At 39.8% G+C, this 22993-nt stretch overlaps 1 protein-coding gene across 4 annotated transcripts in view; it reads left to right on the forward strand.

Annotated features, from left to right (window-relative positions):
- SCAPER (S-phase cyclin A associated protein in the ER) overlaps positions 1–22993 on the forward strand; it is a 392992-nt gene that overhangs the window by 254759 nt on the left and 115240 nt on the right. For all 4 annotated transcript variants that reach the window (XM_033920795.1, XM_033920797.1, XM_033920796.1 and 1 more), the window contains one exon: positions 22123–22246. In XM_033920795.1, the coding sequence (XP_033776686.1) occupies positions 22123–22246 (124 nt within the window). The remainder of the gene's footprint in view (positions 1–22122; positions 22247–22993) is intronic.

The raw sequence follows: 22993 nt of genomic DNA on the forward strand, positions 1-22993 counted from the left end.
TTGGATGATCAAAAAGCCTGATCGTCCAAGAACCCATAACCAAAGCTGGTTTTAGATGTTTCTAAAACCAACTTAGGCCTTTCCCCTGTCTCTAAAGGCATAGAGCGAAAAGAGGCGTTTTTAGAAAGGGCAGGAGGTGGGCCGACCTAGACATAGGCGTACAGCAGGTTTAACCAAAACATTTGACAGGTTGCCTAGTCGGCACTTATATGTTTTGACTTAGACCAAGTCAAAACAGGTATAAGTGCCAAAAAAGGGGCCGCTGAGCTGATTGCGGCTGCCGCGATGAGCTCAGTGTCCCCGGCAACCTGCCTACCCTTCCCCGCAACCATCGCGGCAGGAGAGAGAGCCCAAGTGCCACCAATCCCAAAGTGCCACCAATTGCGGCACTTGGGATCGCTATCTCGGCAGGAGAGATAGCCACCCCTCCCAATCGGATTGGGCAGGAGGGAGCTCAAGCCCTCCTGCCATGGCAAGCTGCGACCCCCCCCCCCCCAACAACATTGGGGTAGGAGGGAGCCCAAGCCCTCCTGCCACGGTGAAAACCCCTACCCCCCTCTAAGATACAGGCAGGAGGATCCCAGGCCCTCCTGCCCTCATCGCACCCCCCCCCGAACCCCAAGGACACCACCCAGCAACCCTCACCCCCGGCACCTTAAGAAAGTTGGACGGACGGGTCCCAAGCCTGTCCATCCGGCAGGCCCGCCATCCTCAGAATGGCGGGCCTGATTGGCCCAGGCACCTCAAGCCCTGCCCCAGTTGCCTTAGGTCCCTCCTGTGGGACCAGTGCTATTTAACTTATTTATAAATGATCTGGAAATTGGAACGACGAGCGAGGTGATTAAATTTGCAGATGACACTAAACTGTTCAAAGTTGTTGAAATACATGTGGATTGTGAAAAATTGCAGGCAGACCATAGGAACTGGAAGACTGGTCATCCAAGTAGCAGATGAAATTTAATGTGGACAAATGCAAAGTGAAGAATAACTCAAATCACAGTTACCAGATGCTAGGGTCCACCTGGGGGGTTTGCGCCCAAGAAAAGGATCTGGGTGTCATTGTAGACAATACAATGAAACCTTCCGCCCAATGTGTGGCGGCGACCAAAAAAGCAAAAAAAAAATGCTAGGAATTATTTAAAAAGGGGTGGTTAACAAGACTAAGAGTGTTATAATGCCTCTGTATCACTCCATGGTGAGACCTCAATTAGAGTATTGCGTTCAATTCTGGTCTCCTTATCTCAAGAAAAATATAGCAGTACTAGAAAATGTTCAAAGAAGAGCGATCAAGATGATAAAGGGGATGGAACTCCTCTCGTATGAGATAAAACTAAAAAGGTTAGGGTTCTTCAGCTTGGAAAAGAGATAGCTGTGGGGAGATATGATTGAAGTGTACAAAATCCTGAATGGAGTAGAATGGGTACAAGTGGATGGAATTTTCACTCTGTCAAAAATTACAAAGACTAGGGGACACTCGATGAAGTTACAGGGAAATACTTTTAAAACCAATAAGAACATAAGAATTGCTGCTGCTGGGTCAGACCAGTGGTCCATCTTGCCCAGCAGTCTGCTCACGCGGCAGCCCTTAGGTCAAAGACCAGTGCTCTAAATGAGTCCAGACTCACCTGCATATGTTCCAGTTTAGCAGGAGCTTGTCCAACTTTGTCTTGAATCCCTGGAGGGTGTTTTCCCCTATAACAGACTCTGGAAGAGCGTTTCAGTTGTCTACCACTATCTGGGTGAAGAAGAACTTCCTTACGTTCCTACAGAATCTATCCCCTTTCAACTTTAGAGAGTGCCCTCTCGTTCTCCCTACCTTGGAGAACAATCTGTCTTTATCTACTAAGTCTGTTCCCTTCAGTATCTTGAATGTTTCGATCATGTCCCCTCTCAGTCTCCTCTTTTCAAGGGAGGAAATATTTTTTCACTCAGAGAATAGTTAAGCTCTGGAACACATTGCCAGAGGTTGTGATAAGAGCAGCTAGCACAGCTGGTTTTAAGAAAGGTTTGGACAATTTCCTGGAGGAAAAGTCTATAGTTTGTTACTGTTAAAGACATGGGGGAGACCACTGCTTGGCCTGGATTGGTAGCATGGAATGTTGCTACTCTTTGGGTTTTAGCCAGGTACTAGTGACCTGTATTGGCCACTGTGAGAACGGCTAGTAGGCTTGATGGACCATTGGTCTGGCCCAGTAAGGCTATTCTTATGATCTTAAGTAGAAGGACCCCTTAAATTGTAATTTCAAGTCTGAATATTATTTTCCTTATAAAATCTGCCCCCATAAAAAGCTGTCTAAAAATTGCCTGCAGTATATTTATCCTGTGGTTGTAAAAACCCTGTCCAGTCTCCTTTTATTTTCTGGAGCTAGAACAATTTTAAAATGTAAACAGAGCATTGTAATTTTTGTTTATTTTCTTCTGCATTGTACTTACTGGAAGGTAGTAAAGCTACATTGTCTCATAGAAAACCAAAATCCACAGTCACCAAGGAAATAAAAGTAGAAACTATATGAATAACGTAACTACATTTAACTAGCTTTTTATTTGGTGTAATACTTATATCAGTTTTATTACAAGTCCATAGTACTCCTGAGACCACTGCCCACACATGTCAATGGTTACTGCTCATTGAAGTCACTTTTAACTTTCACAGGGTTATGGTGCTCCTAAGAATTTAACCTTTTTGTGACTGCCATAAACTTGGAGTCTGTCTGTTTCTTTCGTGACATGATTAAGTTGTTAAGACGAGGCACTTAACCGGACTATTCTCCTGATCTCTTCTGTCTGAAATCCTAACAGCATAGTGCAGCTCAAAGCACTAATCCCATGGCTCCAAGCTAAGGCTTTAGTACAGAATGATTAGCAATATACCTTTTGTTTTGTACAGCACAAATAGATCCAGTAGCAAGCAGTGAGACTTGCAAAAGGTTGGATCATTTTAGCTTGCCATAGTTTTCTTTAATGAAGTTCAACAAAAAGTGGAGAGCATTGCCTGGTCCTCCTCCTGCAGTCCCACAATTATAGAAACATGCAAAATGAGTACAGAAAAAAGCCTAGAACGGAGCACAATGCCATTGGGCTTAAGTGCCTTGGTTGACTGTCAGGGGCATAATCAAAACTTGGGCATACAAAAACCAGCATAGGTCGGTACTTGGATGTTTTGACCACCCAGAAATTCCAAGTACTGATTTTCGACACTAATTTTCTGGACATCTAACGGGACTGCTAAGCAACTATGTGTTTTTGAGTTCCAGTGGTCATGTTGGGAGAGCCATGTTATGGGTAGGCTTTGGGTGGGTTTAGACTTGGATGTTTTGCAGCTATAATCAAACATTTTGCAGGATGTCCTAGATAGGACTTAGATGTTTTAGAAACGTCTAAGCACTAAAAAGGTACCCAAACTGACCAGATGACCACTGGAGGAATCCCTCCAGTAATGAGTAATTAGCCCTTACACTTCCCCAGTAGTCATTGACCCCCCTCCCATCCCCACAAAGAACTGAATGAAAAGTATCTGCTATGGGAAAGCCTAGTAGAACTCCACACAAGTGTCTTAAGTAGCCAGGTGGGTAGGCTAGTGAAGCAGAGAGGAGGAGTCAGGCCCATAAACCACTCTAACCACAATATTTATGATAGAAAGTATGAGCCCACTAAAACCCACCAAAACCCTGTAGTACCACCTGCAATCCATAAGGGCTATAGGGGTGGTAGGTTTTAGGGGAGTTTTGGAGAGCAATATTTAAGTGAATTTCACAGCAGTGCCCGCTAAGGTGCCCCACTGCTTTGTTGGTATGTCTGTGTGGCCAGTCCATTAGAATGTTGGCCACTCCCACATCCAGATGGTCTGCATTTTAATGCTTCTAAGTTGAATGTTTCTGTGGTCGAAAATGGGGTATAAAGTTGAATATTCTAGCAGCCTAGATGTTCAAGTAGACTATTTGATAGGGGGGGGGGGGGGGGTGGCAAAAAAATTTTTTTTTTACTTTGGACTTAGATGGCTTTTAAAAAAATGCTTCAACATGTCTCTTCAATCCCCATCCTTTATGTTTATTAAAAACTTTATATATCGCATAACAGCCTTTTTCTGTTGCCCTTTCAGCCATTTAAATAAAGGTGGCCATCAACACTATTCTGTGAAAATAAAGGCCATAACTTTTATTGTTTTATTAAGACAAACAACCATTTTCAACATAATATAGCCATAATAAAACTAATCATCAAATGATTGACTTCATCAGCTCAGATGGAAGAGCCCTTCAAAGTGAAACCGTATTTCATCAGTTTGATCCCTAAACTTCCTTGCTAGTGGAATGCCACCACCTGGAGGGTATATGGTCTATTGTTTATTCCCAGGTTTTTCACCTCTCCTGGTTGCTGAACCTAAACACCTTGTATAAGTCAACAAGTAGTATGTTGTTTTCTGTACCTAAAAGGTAGACCCTATCTTCGAAGTACAACTCCTTGGTTTCAGTGCAAAAACTGGTCCAGAATCCATGTTTGGCTGAAAATGCCTGTGCTGGAACTGAAACTGTATGCAGCCCCCTACTTCCTCTTTCCCTGCCCCTCTCTCAGCAGCAGCCTTCCTTGCAAGCTCTCCATGGCAGCCCCCCCCCCCCCACACACACACACACACTTTTCAAACCGTTAATTCTTGTGAAGTCTTGAAACATCAAACACTTCTTCTGAAGGGATCCCCATTTACCACTCCCCATTTTGCCACTCCCCATTTACCTTTCTTTTTAAAATTAATTTTACTTCGATGTATTTTAAACAACCTTTCCCTCCCCAATTTCCCTTTTGTTCCATGTATGTTAATGTGAATTCATCTAGTATTTTTAATATTTGATAAAATATTGCTTTTATTTACCTTTTTTCATTGTTTTCTACAATCTTTTTATATTGTACACTCTTTAGACACTTGTTTTGATAGACGGTATATCAAAAATAAAGAAGCTTGAAACCCCTAGGCCTACTATATAGTTGATGGGTAGTGAACACAGAAGTGATCCCTACTTGCTTGTACATTTTGAGATTGGAACTGGCACAGAGTTGGAGGTTGGAAGACGGATGCCACTGATGGGTCCCCAAAGGGGGACATTTTTTAGGTGGGGCACATTTTCACCAGATTTGTTTTTCATCTTTGGTTTCAGCAGAGAGCAAGCAGCAGTTTTTGGTACAGATTTGGTTTTGCCCCCAGTGCTTAACATTTCATGTTTGATTATTAGTCAAAATTATTATAATATCCAGTTACTATAGCTAAAAAATCATTTTACTCTAATCTCTTACAGAAGTCTCCAAACCCCTCATAAAAGTTGTATGCCAAATTGAGGAATTTGACTCAGCATAAGTCCTCTGTTTCTTCTAAGGTTCCTCTCCCTAATGATTTAGCACTTTTTTTTTTGCTTCTAAAATCATTAAACTATATTCCTTGTTTCTTCCATTGAAAGAAGAACCTGCTTCACTAACTGCAATTACTCGCCAGTGGTAAAAATTTCTCACTGCCGTCTTTGACAACATTAGGTAAAATGCTAATAGTTAAGCAAGTTTTCTTGATTCCATGCCCTTGAGTTGGTTTAAAATAGCTCCCCATGCTTTATTACTTTTAATATTGATGATCATAAACCAGAGCTTACCTGAATGATCTGTTCCAACTCGTTGGAAACAAGCAGAGGTACATCCGGTCTAGAGGTACATCCAGTCTTGAAAAATAAAAAGCTTAGATTTAAAGCTACCGGCTAACTATCGTCCTATCTCAAATTTATGTTTCCTTTCTTAGTTTCTGGAAAAAGTAGCATATTCTCAGCTTTCAGATCATTTAGAATGAGTTTTAACTTTTCATCCCCACCAATCTGATTTTTGCCCAGGACATTATTATGGCTTTGCTACTGTGTGAACGTCATGTAAACGTTGATAAGGGTCAAAATGCATTACTAATCTCACTAGATTTAACAATTTTGTTAAAGTAAATCATCACGTACTACTTTGCAAGTTGAAATCAGTAGGAATTGCAGGACAAGTTTTGAAATGGTTCACTCCATTTCTTCAGAACCACTCTTTTATTGTTAAAACATCTTGCATCACTTCCTCTGTTATTTGTCCAGTTACTTATGGAGTCCCACAGGATTCAATTTCATCTCCAATGTTGTTCAATTTATTTCTGAGTCCTCTGGCAAACTTAATTCAAGAAAATGGGATAAGTGTATGTTGTTATGCTGACGATATCTTGTTAGTATATTACACTACCTCTAAATTCCCAGATCTGTCTTCTCTTCGGTGCTGCCTAGACACTTTTTCTTCCTGGTTATATGAAAACCATCTTTCTCTAAATCAGTGTGGAGGTGTTTTTTGCTTCTCCCCTACCAGAGACTGCTGCACTCATCTGGTTGCAACATTAAGAAGTACATGTCACACATTTTCAAACGTACTGTATGTATTAGATTTATGGGGCATTTTCAAGAGAAAAAAAATAGTTGCCATGACTTATGAATCAATCCTCATCCATAAAATCATAAATATTTGAATCCCAGCTGTCATTTTCTTACCAAGTTTCTAAAGCTATTAAATAAGGTTTTGCTACAAGTTGCAAACTAAAATCAGTTTTGATATTTCTGCATTACACACACTAATACACGTCTTCCTTATTTCATAGACAGATTATGGTAAAACACTTTCAGATTTTACAGAATACTGCTGCACACTTCCTGTATTGTGCTAAAAAGTATGATCATGTCAGGCCATTGCTTCGGCAATTACATTGGCTTCCATTAAAATTCTGTATTCGGCTTAAAATTTTAATATTATCTTTCAAAGCTTTACATGATGGAGTCCCATCTTATTTATCAAGCTTAATTATAACTTATACACCTTATCAACCACCCGCCCATAGGAGGGACCTTAGGCACCTGGGCCAACCAGAATCTTAGGCCTCCCTCCCAGTGCGTTCTGGGATGTACTTGGAGTGGCTAAAGACTCCAATTGGCCAGATACCTAAAACTCCTCCCATGGGTCGTCTTAAGTTCTTTAGTGAATCATGCTTAACGGTTCTTAAGACTTGCTCTGCCCCTAACTACATCTATTACGTTAGATGTCCTGCTGTAGACGCAATAACAGTGCCTACACTGTAGTGTGTTCCAGTGCCTACTTTTTTTTTAACGAGTTTTTAGTAGGTTTTAAACGGCGTGGTCAATTATCGTGCTGATTAAAGCCAATTAAAACAAGTTAGGCAGCGGTATGGCACCTATTGCTACCTAACTTACAGCGCCATTTATAGAATATGGCCCTTTGTATATACAAGATCATTGTTTCCCAAATGTACTATGAGCCAACTTTTTTGCCCTTTATTTCTGCTCATAAAGCTAGCATAAGCCGATCCCAGTGCATCCCTTGTACTATTGTGATTTATGAGTAAATTCAGTTGTTTGCCTGGTACTTTTTGATGCTGCAGTTATTTTGGTCTAATAAATGTGTGATTCAAACCAAGACCCTGTGTCACCTGTAATGTAGAAGAGGTTATGGTTTATTGGTTATCAATATACTGCATTTTCCAACCTATGGATTAATGCAGTTTTACATTTCTCATTTCTCCTAGGAGGCCTTTGCTGTCTATATGGAATGTTCTCCTATTTAGTTAGCCTTGTATTTATCAAATTTCCATCTTCCTATTGCCTTTTTCTGTTTACTATCCATGCCTCTTTTGTGGGCAAGAGAGGCTGCCCCAATCCTGAAAGAATGAGCTGATAGTGCTTTTGTTTCTGTGCTTGCACTACACAGGCCTATATTCTACACTTTCTTGAATTAGTACAATGATAAGCAACTACTGTCTTGATACCTGAAAAGTATACCCCTCAGTGGAGGTGAGGGTCCTACATTAGCAAATATCTCTAGGGTATACATTGGGTCCTAATATCAGTCTGTGTCAGCCACAATCTGTCCTTTTACCCATCTGATCTGTTTTGGAATGCTTCATCATTATGAATGCACTGTCCCCCTCACAGCATATGTCATCTGCCTTTAATCCTAGTCCTTTCTGTTCTTCCTTTGATAAGACTATTATTTCACTAATGCAAAAAGCCCTATAAAACCTCATTCTCCATGAAAGCTCAAATAGTATGGCTTCAAATTTGTCTCTTAGTCTGGTGTGCCCTTAACACTGGAGCTACCAATACCGGTAATGCATTCTACACAGATACAGTGCATCTCAACTTTTGTGGTACACTTTCTACTCATGGGCTTCTTGCAAGCTCCTAAACTTCCATGGTTTGTTTTCATTGCATATCCCAAGCTGACAGTAGAGTCATTTGCAGCTCTCTCAAGGTTCTTCTTGGTTAACAGGTTCCTCTGGCCTATGCTTTCTCAAGAAGATGTGATGCTGTCAATGTTCCAAAGTTTACTGAAAGATAAACTCAAGGACAAACTTATCTTCTTGCTGGTAACAGTATTGTACAACAAGGATGTTGTAGAAAACCCAGAGTGGCCATCTGCAATTTTCTGGTTTCTTGTAGTGCTGCCCAACTCAGGTAAAAAATTTTCAATTCAATTTGACCTATTGAATTGATATTTCGATTTGATTCACTTTTCCCATCCAAGCGGGCTTTGGGGGGGGGGTTTCCCCAAATGTCCTGGTGGGTTTATTTTGTAACCTTTTTAAACCATCTCACCCCTACCCCCCTCCCCTTTGCCCTCTCCAGCCCCACACTGGCGCTGTGGTGTAAACAAAATAAAAATTTTTCCTCTTGCAATTAGGTCATGCTAGCTATCTAACACTAGCTCTGGCAGGATACACATTTCAAATCTGACACTTTGTAATCGCAAAATAGAAAATTTAATTTTTTTTTTCTACCTTCCACTGCCATATCCAGCATTTTGTTTTTTTCTACTGTCTCTCTCCCCCTCCCCTCTGCCATGTGCCAAACCTCTCTATTCCTCTCCATGCATCATCTTTACCTTCCTCCCCTCCGTTCAACATTTCTTTCTCTCTTCCCATGCACCATCTCTCCTTGCCCTCCACATTTCTCTTTCTCTCTTCTCCATGCATGTCTCCCTCCCATCCACCATATACATGATTTCTCCCTATCACCCCTTTCTACTCCTTTGCTTCATCTCTCCCTTCCTCTCCTCCAACCCAATGATTCTTCCTCTGTCCTCCCCCATGTGCAGCATCTTTCCTCCCCTCTCATTCCCCTAAGCAGCAGCTTTCCATCTCTCCTACCCCCTGTGCAGTAGTTTTCCTTCCATCCCTCCCTCCCATCCCCCTGTGCAGCAGCACCCAACTGACTCTCCCACCGTGAGACCTGACATACCTCTGGGCCTCCCAAAGCAGTAACATCGGTGGCGGTGGCCAGCCTTGAAGAGGCAGTGCTGTGAACAGGCTGATTGCCACCTGCTCCTCCAGGGCTTCCCTCTGCTGCGTCATCAATGACATCACTGATGATGCAGCAGAGAGAAGGCCCTGGTGGGACAGGCTGCAAACAGCTCGTTCAGAGCATTGCCTCTTCAGGGCTAGCCACCGCTACCGCTGCTGCTGCTTTAGAGGAGGCCTGGTGGTATGTCAAGTCTCATTGGGGGTGGGGAAGGGGTTTGTTGGTTACTGAATTGGTGAGTCTGATTTTTTTCAGACAATGAATCGATTCACCAAAGTGAATCGGTGAATAAGTCTGAATCATCGAATTGGGCAGCACTAGTTTCTTTCAAGCCATTTGATTCAAAATGTCAGCCCCTGATTTTGTCTTGTAAAAGGCTGCTGTCTCGGTTTTCATCTTTCTGTCAGTTTGAATGTGAACATATGTATTGGATGGAGGGCTTTCAGTAGCAAAACATTTTTCTTTACCTTTCTATGATAAACAGTGAGAATGCAGACTCTCATGCTTCATTATCATGGTGTCACAGAAATTCTCAGGAATTTTTTCAGGTAGAATCTCTGTAACCAGAAGATGACCTCTTTGTTTCTAAATTTTGGGCCCTATAATATCAATGCTACTATAATAAGGAACAGTTCCAGGAATCCTGCATCTTTTATGATTCCTGATTCTTTTATGCCAGTCAATATGCTGTTCTCCCATATATTATTGCCCTTGGAAGTATAGACCAAAACCCTGACTTCTGAGATATCAGAAAATAGCTTCAAATTCCTGTTGCTGACTACCCTCTCTTGCCATATATTCAGCCCATTCTGTTGTTTCAGAAATATTAGTCGGACATTTAAATCCTCCTTCATGAAGAATGAGACTCTAGTGAAGTGGAAATTACTCCTTATGTTGCCACTACAACCTTGCCAGTAGCTCCTTCAGGTCTTTCTATTCAGCTTCTGGTAATCTTGCTGTAAAGTGTCTATCTCTACTCCTAAAGTAAGCACTGATTGCCTAGGATCTTCAGTTCTATTCTCTGCTAAATGGGCTCCCAGTTCTGCCTTTCTTCAGAATATGGGTTCAGCCTGCTGGTCCAAATCTTCATGCTAGGCTGATTTATGATGGTAATATAACTAAATGGATAGCTTTGTGACATACTAAAATTAATTTGGCAAAGTATCGTAGGAGACAAACTTAAAGATGTCAGAAAATACAGAAACTCCAAGATATATCACTCAGAAAGAATGGTTGTATATGTTGCCTTAGATTTGTTACTAGCTGAAAATGAGCTGAGAAACAGGGAGGGAAAAAGATGTTTCACATATAAAAGGGGTTTTTTTTGGTGGTTGTTTGTTGTTTTTTTTTACAGTATTGTGTTTTGTCATGAAACATATCTTCAGAATATTATAGATTCTAGTTCTCTATTGTCAAATCCACTAGATAAATTTGGACCTTCGATACCAATAATTTTGATAGCTTTAAAGAAAAGAGATTAGCTTAAATGATAAAATATCTTCTTTGCACATAAAAAATAAGTACATCCAAAGAGGAAAAACAGCTATATCAAAGTAAAAATTCTCATAGGTTTCACTTTTGCCATGCTCATCAAAATATATAGTTTTACTTTTCTGCATGTAGCTTGCCATCTTTAATTCAGTTATGTACTGCAGTAGTGTTAGCAGATTTTGTTAGCTGATAAAGAGTCAAGTTTCTGTAGTATCCTTTACGGGTTTTCAGCAGATCTATTCAGTAAAGGTAAACAGTTGGTGCTAGGGCAGAAAAGGTCATGGTGCAGAATGACCTCCTTGTAAGATCAGCACCCAGGACCTGAGCCATCTGCCTTATTTCCATTCTGTGTCTCTGGGCAGTGCCTTGCAAATATAAAAGTCAGGCTAAGTAATAATATAGGCAGGAAGAACTCTCAGCTGGCTTTCCTCAGAGCCATCATGCAAAACTCCACTATTTCATGGTTTTCTGTTACATGCCTTTTCTCTTAGAGGTCAAATATTGTAATGACCCACTGAGAGAACAAGATGCAGCTCATTCAGCTTCTACTTTCGGTTCCACAGGTCTCATCATTGGTATTCTCTTAAGTGCAGTTACTTGACTCAAACATGTCCCCTCCTTTAGACTGTAAGTGCGCCATCAAAAAAAATGCATACAGCCTTAAATATGATGAAGAATAGAATCCTGACCCATGCATCTAGTTATCCTCTGCTGTAGTATGGCAGTATAGAGCAATGTTCTTCAACCTTTTTACACCTATCCAGCGGAAATAAAATAATTATTTTGTGGACCGGCGGTTGAAAAACACTGGGTTAAGTCGTGGGCCAGACCCCACCCCCATAATAGTACTCATTGTAACACAATTTTTTCCATTCAATTTCATATATACACACAATATAATCTTATTAACAACACATAATGGTTAACCACAAAATTAAACTACACAAAGCACACTGTATGCTTCTCAATATTCCTACCAGAACACAGATAACCCCTATGAAAATACGGGACCAAAAACCAAAATACTAATATATACAAACAAACCCTAAGATGGCAGAGAAATAGAAACAAATGGATTTCTTCCTGAACAGTGCAAAATATAAGACAGCAGATGTAAATTCTCAAAATTTACACAATTCAATCACTAAATTCATAAATCTAGGCAAATGGATGTCAGGTTTCAGTTTATAAGGATAACTTTTAAGCTTCTAAATTCAGTTTGGCACAAATTTAGGAGGTCACCTTAGAATATGCCTCTCTGTATTATATACAAGTATTACAAAGAAATAGGCACAGCCTTGTACAAGCACCTACTTTATGCATGTGTGTGCTAGGGAAATTTGTTGTCTCCCTCCCTCCATGCTGTGACTTACCTTCTGGCCTGCTCCTGGCTGGCCATTTTATGCTGCCCCCGGTGTTATCTTTGGGCCGGCTCCCTCTTCACTGCTACAGTGCACAAAGCCGCGGGCAGCGGCTCCTCGCATGTCCCATGCCTCATCTAGAAGCCTTCCCTCTGACGTTGCGACGTCAGAAGAGCTTCCAGTTCAGGCGCAGGGCGCTGCCTGCAGCTTTGTCCACTGAAGCAGTGAAGAAGAGGGAGCCAGCCCGAAAATAACATTGTTTCAGGCCCGATGTACATGCTGGCCCTGTGGACCGGCAGGAAATTTCTGCGGACCGGCACCAGTCCGTGGACCAGTGGTTGAAGAACACTGGTATAGGGTACTGTCTTCACTCGCACCAAAAAACATAATCGGGTCAGTGTTTAAAAACCCTTGATAGTGTGTTCTTAAATATCAGCTGCAATGTTTAAATTATTCACACACGAAAAGGGCCTTCAGTTAGATCTATTTGCCTCCTCAACATCAGCAAAATACATAAGCTACCTAGAATTTAATTCCCTATCCAAAGTAATTTGGTCAGACCAACTACTCCTAAAATTCACCATATTCTGGAAAGAGATACCAATAACCAAACCAACCTTCCAAGTAGCCTCTTTTAAAGAAACAAAGTAGCCCTTGAATCATACTGGAATGAAATAGATAACTCATTATTATCCCTCCCCATTCCTGACCAAGACTTCCTGGACCATTGGAAAATGGTCAGTGAACAAATCCTAAACAAACTAGCTCCACTCAAATGCAGCAAACGAATCCAAAGATCATCAGAGAAGTGGTTCGACTCAACGCTAGGTCTTTCTTCATGTTATTCACACCATCCGGGGTGTCTACTCTATTGCAGGTATTGGTATCATCCGAAACGAGGCAAATCTTACCTGACAGCCCTTCAGCAATATCGCTTATAAAAATGTTAAACAGGCCCAAGAATAGAACCTTGAGGCACACCACTGGTAACATCCCTTTCCTCAGAGCGATCTCCATTAACCACTACCCTCTATTGTCTTCCACTCAACCAGTTCTTGACCCAGCCCATCACTTTGGGGCCCATCCCAAAAGCACTCAGTTTCTTTATTAAACACCTGTGTGGAACAATGTCAAAGACTTTGCTAAAATCTAAATGCACCACATCTAGTGCATTCCCTCTACCCAATTCTCTGGTCACCCAGTCAAAGAAATTGATCAGATTTGTCTGACAAGACCTACCTTTAGTGATTCCATGTTGCCTTTGGTCCTGTAAGCCACCAGATTCCATAAACTTCACTAGTCTCTGTTTTAAAAGCATTTCTGTTAATTTGCTTACCACAAAAGTCAGACTTACTAGCCTGTAATTCCTTACTTTTCCCTTACTTCCACTTTTGTGTAGAGAGACCACATCCACCCTTCTCCAGTCCCCCGATACCACTCCCGACTCTAGAGCAGCATTGAAAAGTTCAATCAGTGGAGCCACCAGAATTTCCTTAAGTTCCCTCAGCAATCTCGAATATACACCATCCACCCCATCACTTTGTCTACCTTTAATTTAGCTAGCTCCTCACGAACACAATCCTCTGAAAATTGATCAGGGTGTACTACTCCTCCATCCCTATTCGCATTTGTCTTCTGCGGTTTGGCTGCCGGCGCTTCAGCCGTGAACATAGTACAAATACCGTATTTTTCATTCTATAAGGCGCACCCCCCCCTGTACAGGAGGAAAAACCAAGGAAAAAATAAAGTCCACCGCCCTGCCCTGTACCCTGTCCCCCCTCTGGTGGTCACAAGAACTGACAGCAGCCATTCAGAGAGCGGCACAGGACCAGGCAGAAGTTTTTAAAGTTCACGTCTGCCTTGTATGTCGCTTTACCGCAAGAGAGGACAGCCATCCAGTGAGTGAGGGGCAGGATCACTGAAAGCTCCTGCTGATACTGCGCTGGACCAACGGGAATAAAAAAAAAAAAAGGTACAGGTAGGTATTCGCTCCATAAGTCGCACCCTTATTTCCACCCACGTTTATGGGGAAAAAGTGTGTCTTATGGAGTGAAAAATATGGTATTTGTTAACCAATTCAGCCTTTTCTTTTACAGCTTCTACATATTCCTCCCCTTCACTTTTAAGTCTCACAATTCCACTTTTGCACTTCTTCCTATCATTGATATATCTAAAAAATGTCTTGTTTTCCCGTTTTACCTTGTCAGCTACTTTTTCTTCCATTTGTGTCTTTGCTTTCCTGACTACTCGACCAGCCACTCTTAACTTTTCCAGATATTTTTGCCTGTTTTCTTTCTGCAATCTTTTATAGTTTATGAAAGCTAACCTCTCATTCCTTACCTTCTCAGCTACTACTTTTGAGAACCAAAGCGGCCTTCTTTTCATCTTACTTTTACTTACTTGCCTCACAAAATGGTTTGTCGCCCTTACAATAACTCCTTTCCATTTTGCCCACTGCATTTCTACTCCTTCCAGACGTTCTCATCCAGACAATTCCTTGTCTGCTCTTCTCCCTCTCAGACACACCATCTCAAAGAAAATTTCAGCAATAATTTTTAGCACGTGGTTTGCGCAAGTACATTGGACTTTTACCACAGGACATCTCAGCATGTACAGAGGGTAAGCCCTTTTAAGCTACAATAAGCATACATTAGAGCTTACTGCAGCTTGGTAGAAGGAACCTTTGATATATATAACCTGAATTTCAAAAGACTTCCATAGGATTAGCAGTATCTTTAAGAAAATGTAGAGGTGCTGTATGGCCCCATATTGATTTGTCTTCACTATCGCTGGCTTTTACAAAACTGCGGTAGAGGTTTCTACCACAGACTGCCGAGGTAAATGCTCCGATGCTGATAGAATTCCTATGAGCATCAGGACATTTACCTCGCCAACCCATAGTAGAAACCTCTATCGCAGCCCTATATGTTTTGTAAATGTAGTAACATGTTAGATAAATTTTCTCCTTTTCTTCAAACAGCCAATCAGACACATTGCAGATTATAATATATATGCTGTTTTACTATATTTATCTTTTTATGATGTACTCTTATTTTATTTTGATACATAAATCTTATTTAGAGAAGCAGATCAGTAAATTTGCCTCTATTTGTTTCTATCATACAAATACACTGCCCGATAACTTATCAAAAATCTTAAAGTAACTTATATCGGGACTCAAGAGAGGAAACATTTAGTCCACATGCTAAGATAAAACATTTTAAAAGAAAGAATCAGAATTCAGTCATGTCAAACTGCAACAGTAATATGTTATCTGTACCCTGCAGAGACAAAAGGTACCTTGTAAGATTAACTTCTACTAGGCAGGTTCTTTTCCATATTCCCAGTGTCTTGATTTCATGGGCCAAAGGTTAGGGTATTTTAACCATTGATTTTCTTGCAGAGGTAGATATGTCAAAGAAGATGTGAAAACAGTATTATGACTTTATTTATTTGAAATCATTTAAAAATTGTAATGTTTTAAATGATATGGTAAGCATAACAAATTCAGATTATTTTATTATTACATATATATAAAGTCATGTGCAAAGTTACATAGAACATTATAAATGGTGTATTTCACAGTCTGCTCATCTTATCAGCTTTTTTGCACATAATTTATTCACATTTAAGAAGGTCTTGTAGGCACTTGCAAATTTTAGGTATATGCGCTCTAGTTGATTAGATAAATTCATATTTACTTTTTATAGTTAATTTAGGTTTTCATTTTCAAAGTTTTTTCACATACACTTTTCTTATGTCACAATTTCACTGAAATTTTAAAAGAATCTTTTTAGATCAATATGAATTTAGCACATTAACATGAATTAACATTTTAGGTTTTCCACCATTTCGTTCTATTTAATCTATTTATTCTCAAAAACAATACATATTACAACATTAAAATTAGTGACAATTAATTTATTAGGGAATAAAATTAAGTGGTTGAATAAAATATATATATATATAAAAAAAAAACCAACAAAAAGCCTTTTTGGTATGGGGTGGTGGACATAGATGATTATAATAATATACAAGACAGGAACCTGTAATGGTATACATCATAAGAGGTTCCAAAGACTGAAGTCTGTATAATTTATAATATGTCCATCACTTTTTGCTTTAGATATTTAATAGGGATTGTGATTCACTGTTAATATCTTTATGATTATATATATATAGTCTCTAGAAATCATTGATTTAAACTTCATTTATCAGATGCTATGATGGCCCTGATATAGTTATTAGTACAGTTAGAATTGATCGACCAATAAATGTATTCATTCATTGCATTATCTTCCCTTCCACTCTTTTGTCATCAATTATTAGATTTTCCGGGATGATATATATTTAAGGCCTTATTATACATCATCTTATATTCTAAGCAGGTTACAAAAAATATAGACAAACTTGGTTTTTCTTGTTGCATAGGATTTTTTGGACCCCAGTTTGTTTGCAAAAATTAGACAGTTTTAAATCTAATAGATGCTGGCACTGTCATATTGATAAGGGACTTTGGATCATTTGTTGTATTATTGTCCATTGATTCTTAATTTTTGGAAGTTGATATGGGGACAAATTAATGTTGTACTGGGGGTATCGATACCACTAACTTATGAAGCTATAATTTGTGGTTCTTTATTACATATTAAATCTTCTTTGGATTGTTATAAAAGCCAATTTTGCTTAATAATAACCGGAGTAGCTGTTCAAATGATAACACGCAATTGGAAATGTTATGATCAATTTAATTATACTTTCTGGTGGGCAAACTTGTGTTCTAGTTATAAATATGAAAGAATGAATGCTGAAATTTTAGGTTATAGTAGTATTTAACATGGTGTGGAGCCCATTGGCATCATTTATTGAGTCACAATAGATGTCATATACCTTTTCTTTTTATCTGACCTCCTTACACATCCAGGGTGGGAGGGAGGGTGGTGGGAAATGTATTATTGTTTGTTATTCCTATTTTATTTATTGTATGGAAATTATTAGGGGGAGGGGGAGAAAATGAGTGTTTTTCAAATTATTTGCATATTTAAAGTGCGTTTCTTGATTTGTTTATGTTTAAATTTATTGTATTACACTATTTATATTTTAAAATTAATAAAGATTTACAAAAAAAAACTAACAAAAAAAAACAAGCACAGTTAAATGAAAATACAATAAGACCATATAACATGAAATAATATCTTATTTCCAAATAAACCTGAAACCACATTATTGTTGATTTAACTTTTTAAACCACCTGGCTACACGTGATCCTGGCAGTTTACAAATACTGTACAACTTGTTTAGGATAGAAAGGAACTCCATAAGTTATTTGAAAGACCTAAACCATTCCTATAGCTCATCAGATAACATTAGTTCTAATGCAAAAGGTATGTGATTCTGAACGGATAAGTACTATCCCAGTTCTCACGAGCCATGCAGAAGGAATCCACTCCAGTTTTTGAATCTCTCCTACTTCACCAGAGGGCTCTGTTGCCCCCTTTCAGTTGTTTCCTTGTGCATGCGGACTGGAAGAAGTTTTTCTGATTTGCTCTGCTTATTTCTTTATTTTTTGTCGGTCTTTTAATGGTCTTTTTGCTTCATTTCGGTGATAAGAACTACCCTGGTGGAGGGTACAGCTCTGCCTTTGTGGAAGAAAAGCAGATTAAAGTCTGCAGCTGACAGACTGATCCCTTGTGGTACCTGTTGGCCAGCCTACAGAAGCCTTTTTGGAGCTCGGGGTTCCTACCCCTTGTAGCATTACTTGCCTAATGCTTTGCAGGGGCTTGAGCGCAGGCTGTTAGACGAATATTGGAATTGCAAGCTCTCTCTTGCAGAGAGGCCTTCCTCAGGATCACGAAAGCTGGCATAGCTCTCCATACTATTATTTCTTTCCTTCTGAAGATTGTATCGGATTTCCACATCAACCAAGAGGTTCACCTGCCTGCCTGGTAAGCAGGATAGGATTTTCAGAAACTGGATATAAGAAAAATTTTACTAGACTACCTGGAAAACATCGGTGAATTTTTCATTTCATACCATCTATTTGGGCTAACCAGCCAGTCCAGGCATAGCAGACCGTCATCCAAGGCCTCTGTAGCCAGATGGATTCACATGGCCTGCTTTCTGCCTCGGATATTTCTAGATTCCAGGCCTGGAGTTTTTCTCCTGTCAGCCAGATTACTAAGCATAAAGAAATCCTGTATATGTAAGTTAATTGCTCAGCCTCTGGCTCTTTTGAGGTTAGTGCTTGTTGCACACAGCAGGTTGGTTTACTATTGTTGCTATGTTATACTGTAAATGCTTGTTAATAATTGTTCTTCTTTATATAAGTTGCAGAGCAAAACAGATATGTATGATGTTTGCAGGGAAGTTCCCCATATCCCTCCTTTGTATTCTATTCCAGTGGAAATTGATTGCTTTGGAATGAACAGAAGGGGGCACTACATGCCACTGAGAATGAGGGAGGTGCTGAAAGCTGTGATTGACACACTTCTGCAAAGCTGATTCACGACAATGGATTGATCACTTAACATATGGACTCCTGTGAAGATTAACAGAAAAAAGATTATCCAGGTAACTACCTAATCTTTCATTATATACTGCAAATATTATATCAGAAGTAACATTAATCTATAGCTTTGGATAAACAAATTAATTTAGCTTTAACATTGATTTGCTGCAGTAGCACTAAACATAAATCTGCATTAGTAAATGGCCACTTGATATTTAAAGGAGTAGTATTATAAAGGTTTTTTTTTAAAATTTATTTATAAATTTAATAGTTACAATATCAGACGATACAAAGAAAAAAAGGATCTTCCTTAAATATTAACAGTACTTTATCATTCATACATAATTCCTTTCTAAGCCCACAATAATGGGGAGACATGATACAATTTCAAATAAACAAATTATAAAGAAAGACCTAAGGAAATAATTCACGATTCACCCTCACAAATCCTAAACCATTCCTTATTCTAATAGGGATTCTTAATTATATCCTCTCATTTCTCAGTAGTGAAACTTAAAACTCTTTATTATTAACTCATTTCTGTTCTCGAGCAATTAAAAATTGTTGTAATTGAATGGGATCCCAAAAAACATATTCAATGTCTTGTAACTTAACAAGGTATTCTAAAGTTCTTGCTTTATATAAAGCATGTTTTACAGGCAGAAAATGGTTGTTATAAAATTGTGAACATACTCATAATTTGATGTGACTGGCCTGTAGGTTCATTCAGGGGCAGAATTTGGACAGAGTGCGAATGGAGTTACTCTGCCTACTTTGTTTGGGGGCACAAGGGGTAGGGAAATCAGTTTAGTAGCAGGGGGTTAAATTTCTCCCACTACTCACAGATGGGAATTGATTAACTTTCTCTCTTTACTACAAACAAATTTAAATGTATGCGTATGCGCGTGCACCCACACAAACAATAATTTATATTAATTCACCCAGCCTGTTTCCTTCCTGTCCCCAGCATCTATTCTTCTGCTTTGGCTTCTCCATGTCCACTTTTCACTAGATATGCCCTTATCTCCCCCCCCCCCCATTTTTTCATGCCTTCTCTCTCACTCTAACATACAACAATGTTCCCCCGTCGTTCACGGTTGGCGGTTCGCAGTCCCGGTTATTCGCGGTATTTTCCGACCGCGAACCGCCAACAAGGAGAGGGCAGCGGGAGAGGCAGGAGAGAGCAGCCGGAGCGCCGCGACTGCAGGAAATCACTCGCGGTATGCTCCGACCGCCTCTTCCTGCACTAAGTCGGGCCTTATCCAATCAGGAGCTGCTTTGACACGCAGAACTAGTCATGGTAACGCAAAAATTTACAGCTGCTCTGAAGAAAGTGTAAATACGGCATACTTCTCTGGATGGATGCACATGCTTAATAAAATACAAGTGGAGATTGCAATTCCACTCTCACTGCACTCAAAATATACTCTTGGGAATATTTATACACTGGACATTTCCATAAGAATTTATGTGCAGTTATTCATCCATACATTTTTATATGAGCTGTTTTTCATGTTGAGTCAGGCATAGAATGCAAACATCTAGTGAACAAGTAAGACTCAGTGCAGTACACCCAGGTTAGCTGGTTGGACAGATATGAGGATAACCTTGCAGGGTTGGCATGGCCTCCTTGGGATGCATTTCCTCTTTGGTGGTGCACCACAGATGACTCTGTATTGGTCGGGAAGGCAGATGGTTTGCTGCTCCAGTGGTGCATGTTAACACACCCACCCCCACCTACCTTGGCAGTAGTGTTACTGTTACCCTGGTGCCCGGGGAGATAACTACGTAATTGCAATGTCAATATAAAGCTAGTTGTAGAAACTGAAAGGTGATCCTTTGCTCTCCTTAGAGCTAAGCACAGAGCAGTTTTGTGTTTGCCTCTGACCTGTTGCGTAGAAATGGTGACAGTAGACAGCTGTTGCTCCACTTAATAAGATTAGAATAAAGAAATTAGTTGTACTGACTTTAATCTGCCATTTAACACTGCAAACCATCTGGGCTCTCTCTCTGCAATCTCAACATGCCCACATTTGAACACAAAAAAATGGCATGAGCAAACCCTGGTTCACAGCATGTCTTAAACCTTCTAATCATAACAATCTGTTTAACAAGCTTAAGAGATACACATAACTAAAAAGGAAAATGTGGTAAAAAAATCGGATTGGCATATATTTACAAGCCTAGCACAGTTTTTCAAAACATAAAGGCAGCATATAAATATGTATTTATAATACTGAAAGGAGACTTTGTGATGTGTTAATGATGCTGTTTATTCTGTAGAAACTAATGAACATTAAAGGTGGTGGGGGGCTTCAGAAAAATATATCTGTTTAGATACCTTTAGGTCAGCAACTTTATGCAGTTTATAAAATTTCTCCATATATTTAGGGATGGTATAAAATTAAAAATCTTTAACGTTAGTGTACTCTTACTTGCCCAAGGGATTTCCAGCAAGTTGGCAACCTGTTCCCTATGAATGTTCTTGAAGTTCCTGAACTTTTTAAAGAAAGTTTAGAGAAAATAACCCCCCAACACACTCTAGAGAATGCTGGATGACGAATAGAATAGCTAACTGGTATGTGAATGAGATGACAACTGACTGAGTAATAAGGCAATGGTGGGGAAATTAAATACACAAAAAGCTACGGTATTTTTCGCTCGATAAGACGCACTTTTTCCACTCCCAAAAAGGGGTGCGTCTCATGGAGCGAATACACCTCCCCCTCCTGGTACCTTTTTTTTAACATGCGGTGGTCCAGCACGGTCTCCTCCTGGACGGCTGCCTTTCAGTTGCAGAGCGGCGAACGCAGGAGCACGACCTTTGCGCTTCCTGCCTGGTCCCACGCCGCTCTGTGATTGGCTTCATTCAGTTCTCGCGCGATGCAGACATAAACTTCTTCTTCCCTTCTAGTAATCCTCAATTTTCCCCCTTCCTCAATTTTCTCCCCTTCGCCTTCACTAGTTAACGCCCCCAAAATTGTAACTCCCCTGCATCTACTGTGTAAGCGCCCCCTAAATTGTAACTTCCTGGAAATGTCCAGCTATCTTATACTGTAATTTGTAACTTCCTGGAAATGTCCAGCTATATTATACTGTGATCCGCTTAGAACTGCAAGGTACAGGCGGAATAGAAGTCACCAATGTAATGCAATGTAATAAATTCAGATTTTTTTTATATTCCAGTCTTTTGAATGAATGCTCTTCTTTTAAGGATATTTATTGTCTTTAAGCTCTGGTTTCTAGTAGCCCAGCTGGGTAGGAACTTGCTTTCATATGCTCTAGTACTGGTTGATCTCAGAGTAGTGGTTTTTCTTCATGAAGAAAGCAGAAAACTCCAAGCAGCTGCAGGAAACTCTGAACTGTTTAACATTTGGTGTTCCCCTTCTGTTTTTTTTTGTAGGTCACTGTGTAACACAGTAAATGTTTACAGTCTGGTCTGCAATAACTGTAAGGAAAATTGCAGCTATGTCCTGTTTAGTAACAAGATCACACTTTTGGTGGACCTGTTGATGCATCAATTAACGGTATGTTGAACTGGACTTCTAGTCTAGAAAAAGCGGCTTTTGTTTCTTCAATGGCCTAAATAGTACTTGATCCAATATGAAGAGGAAAGAAAGTCAGTGTACAGCTGTTCTTAGGGCTTTGAGTCTTTAATATGCTGTAGTTTTAGAGAGGATTGAAAGTTTTGGAAAGTATTATCAATTGCAATTTAGCTCTGTACATTTTTTTTAGAGGTTGTAGATATCTCCTGAACCAATTCACAGGCTCAGTCAATCAAACTGAACGATTCCAGCCTTTCTATTAGAAAGAACAAGGTAGGTGGCCAATTACTATCAACAACTCAAATGGTTTGGAGAGTTCAACATAGACAATAATCGTGTGTACTGTTTCTGCACATAAAATTCAGTTTTACCAATGTAAAGCAACTGAAAAATGCCCATCTTCAGTGTGATTCATTTTCTCTGCAGAACATACGAAGGGCTCCTTTTACAAAGCCGTGCTGGTGCCTTAACGCACGGAATAGCGCGCACTAAATTGCCGCATGCGCTAGCCGCTGCCATCTCCTTTTGAGCAGGCGGTAGATTTCCGGCTAGCGCGCGCTAATCCGGTGCGTGCGTTAAAACCACTAGCGCAGCTTTGTAAAAGGAGCCCTAAATTTTACTTTTATTGAGATGAAGTGTTCCGAGACGCCTGTTTAGGCTGGAGAAGTATGTATATATGTACATTGCATTTTCAAGCCTATACGCAGTTTTTTTCTAAGTAAAATTCTG

Source organism: Geotrypetes seraphini, chromosome 14 (genome assembly GCF_902459505.1).
Source record: "Geotrypetes seraphini chromosome 14, aGeoSer1.1, whole genome shotgun sequence".
Classification (NCBI taxonomy): domain Eukaryota; kingdom Metazoa; phylum Chordata; class Amphibia; order Gymnophiona; family Dermophiidae; genus Geotrypetes; species Geotrypetes seraphini.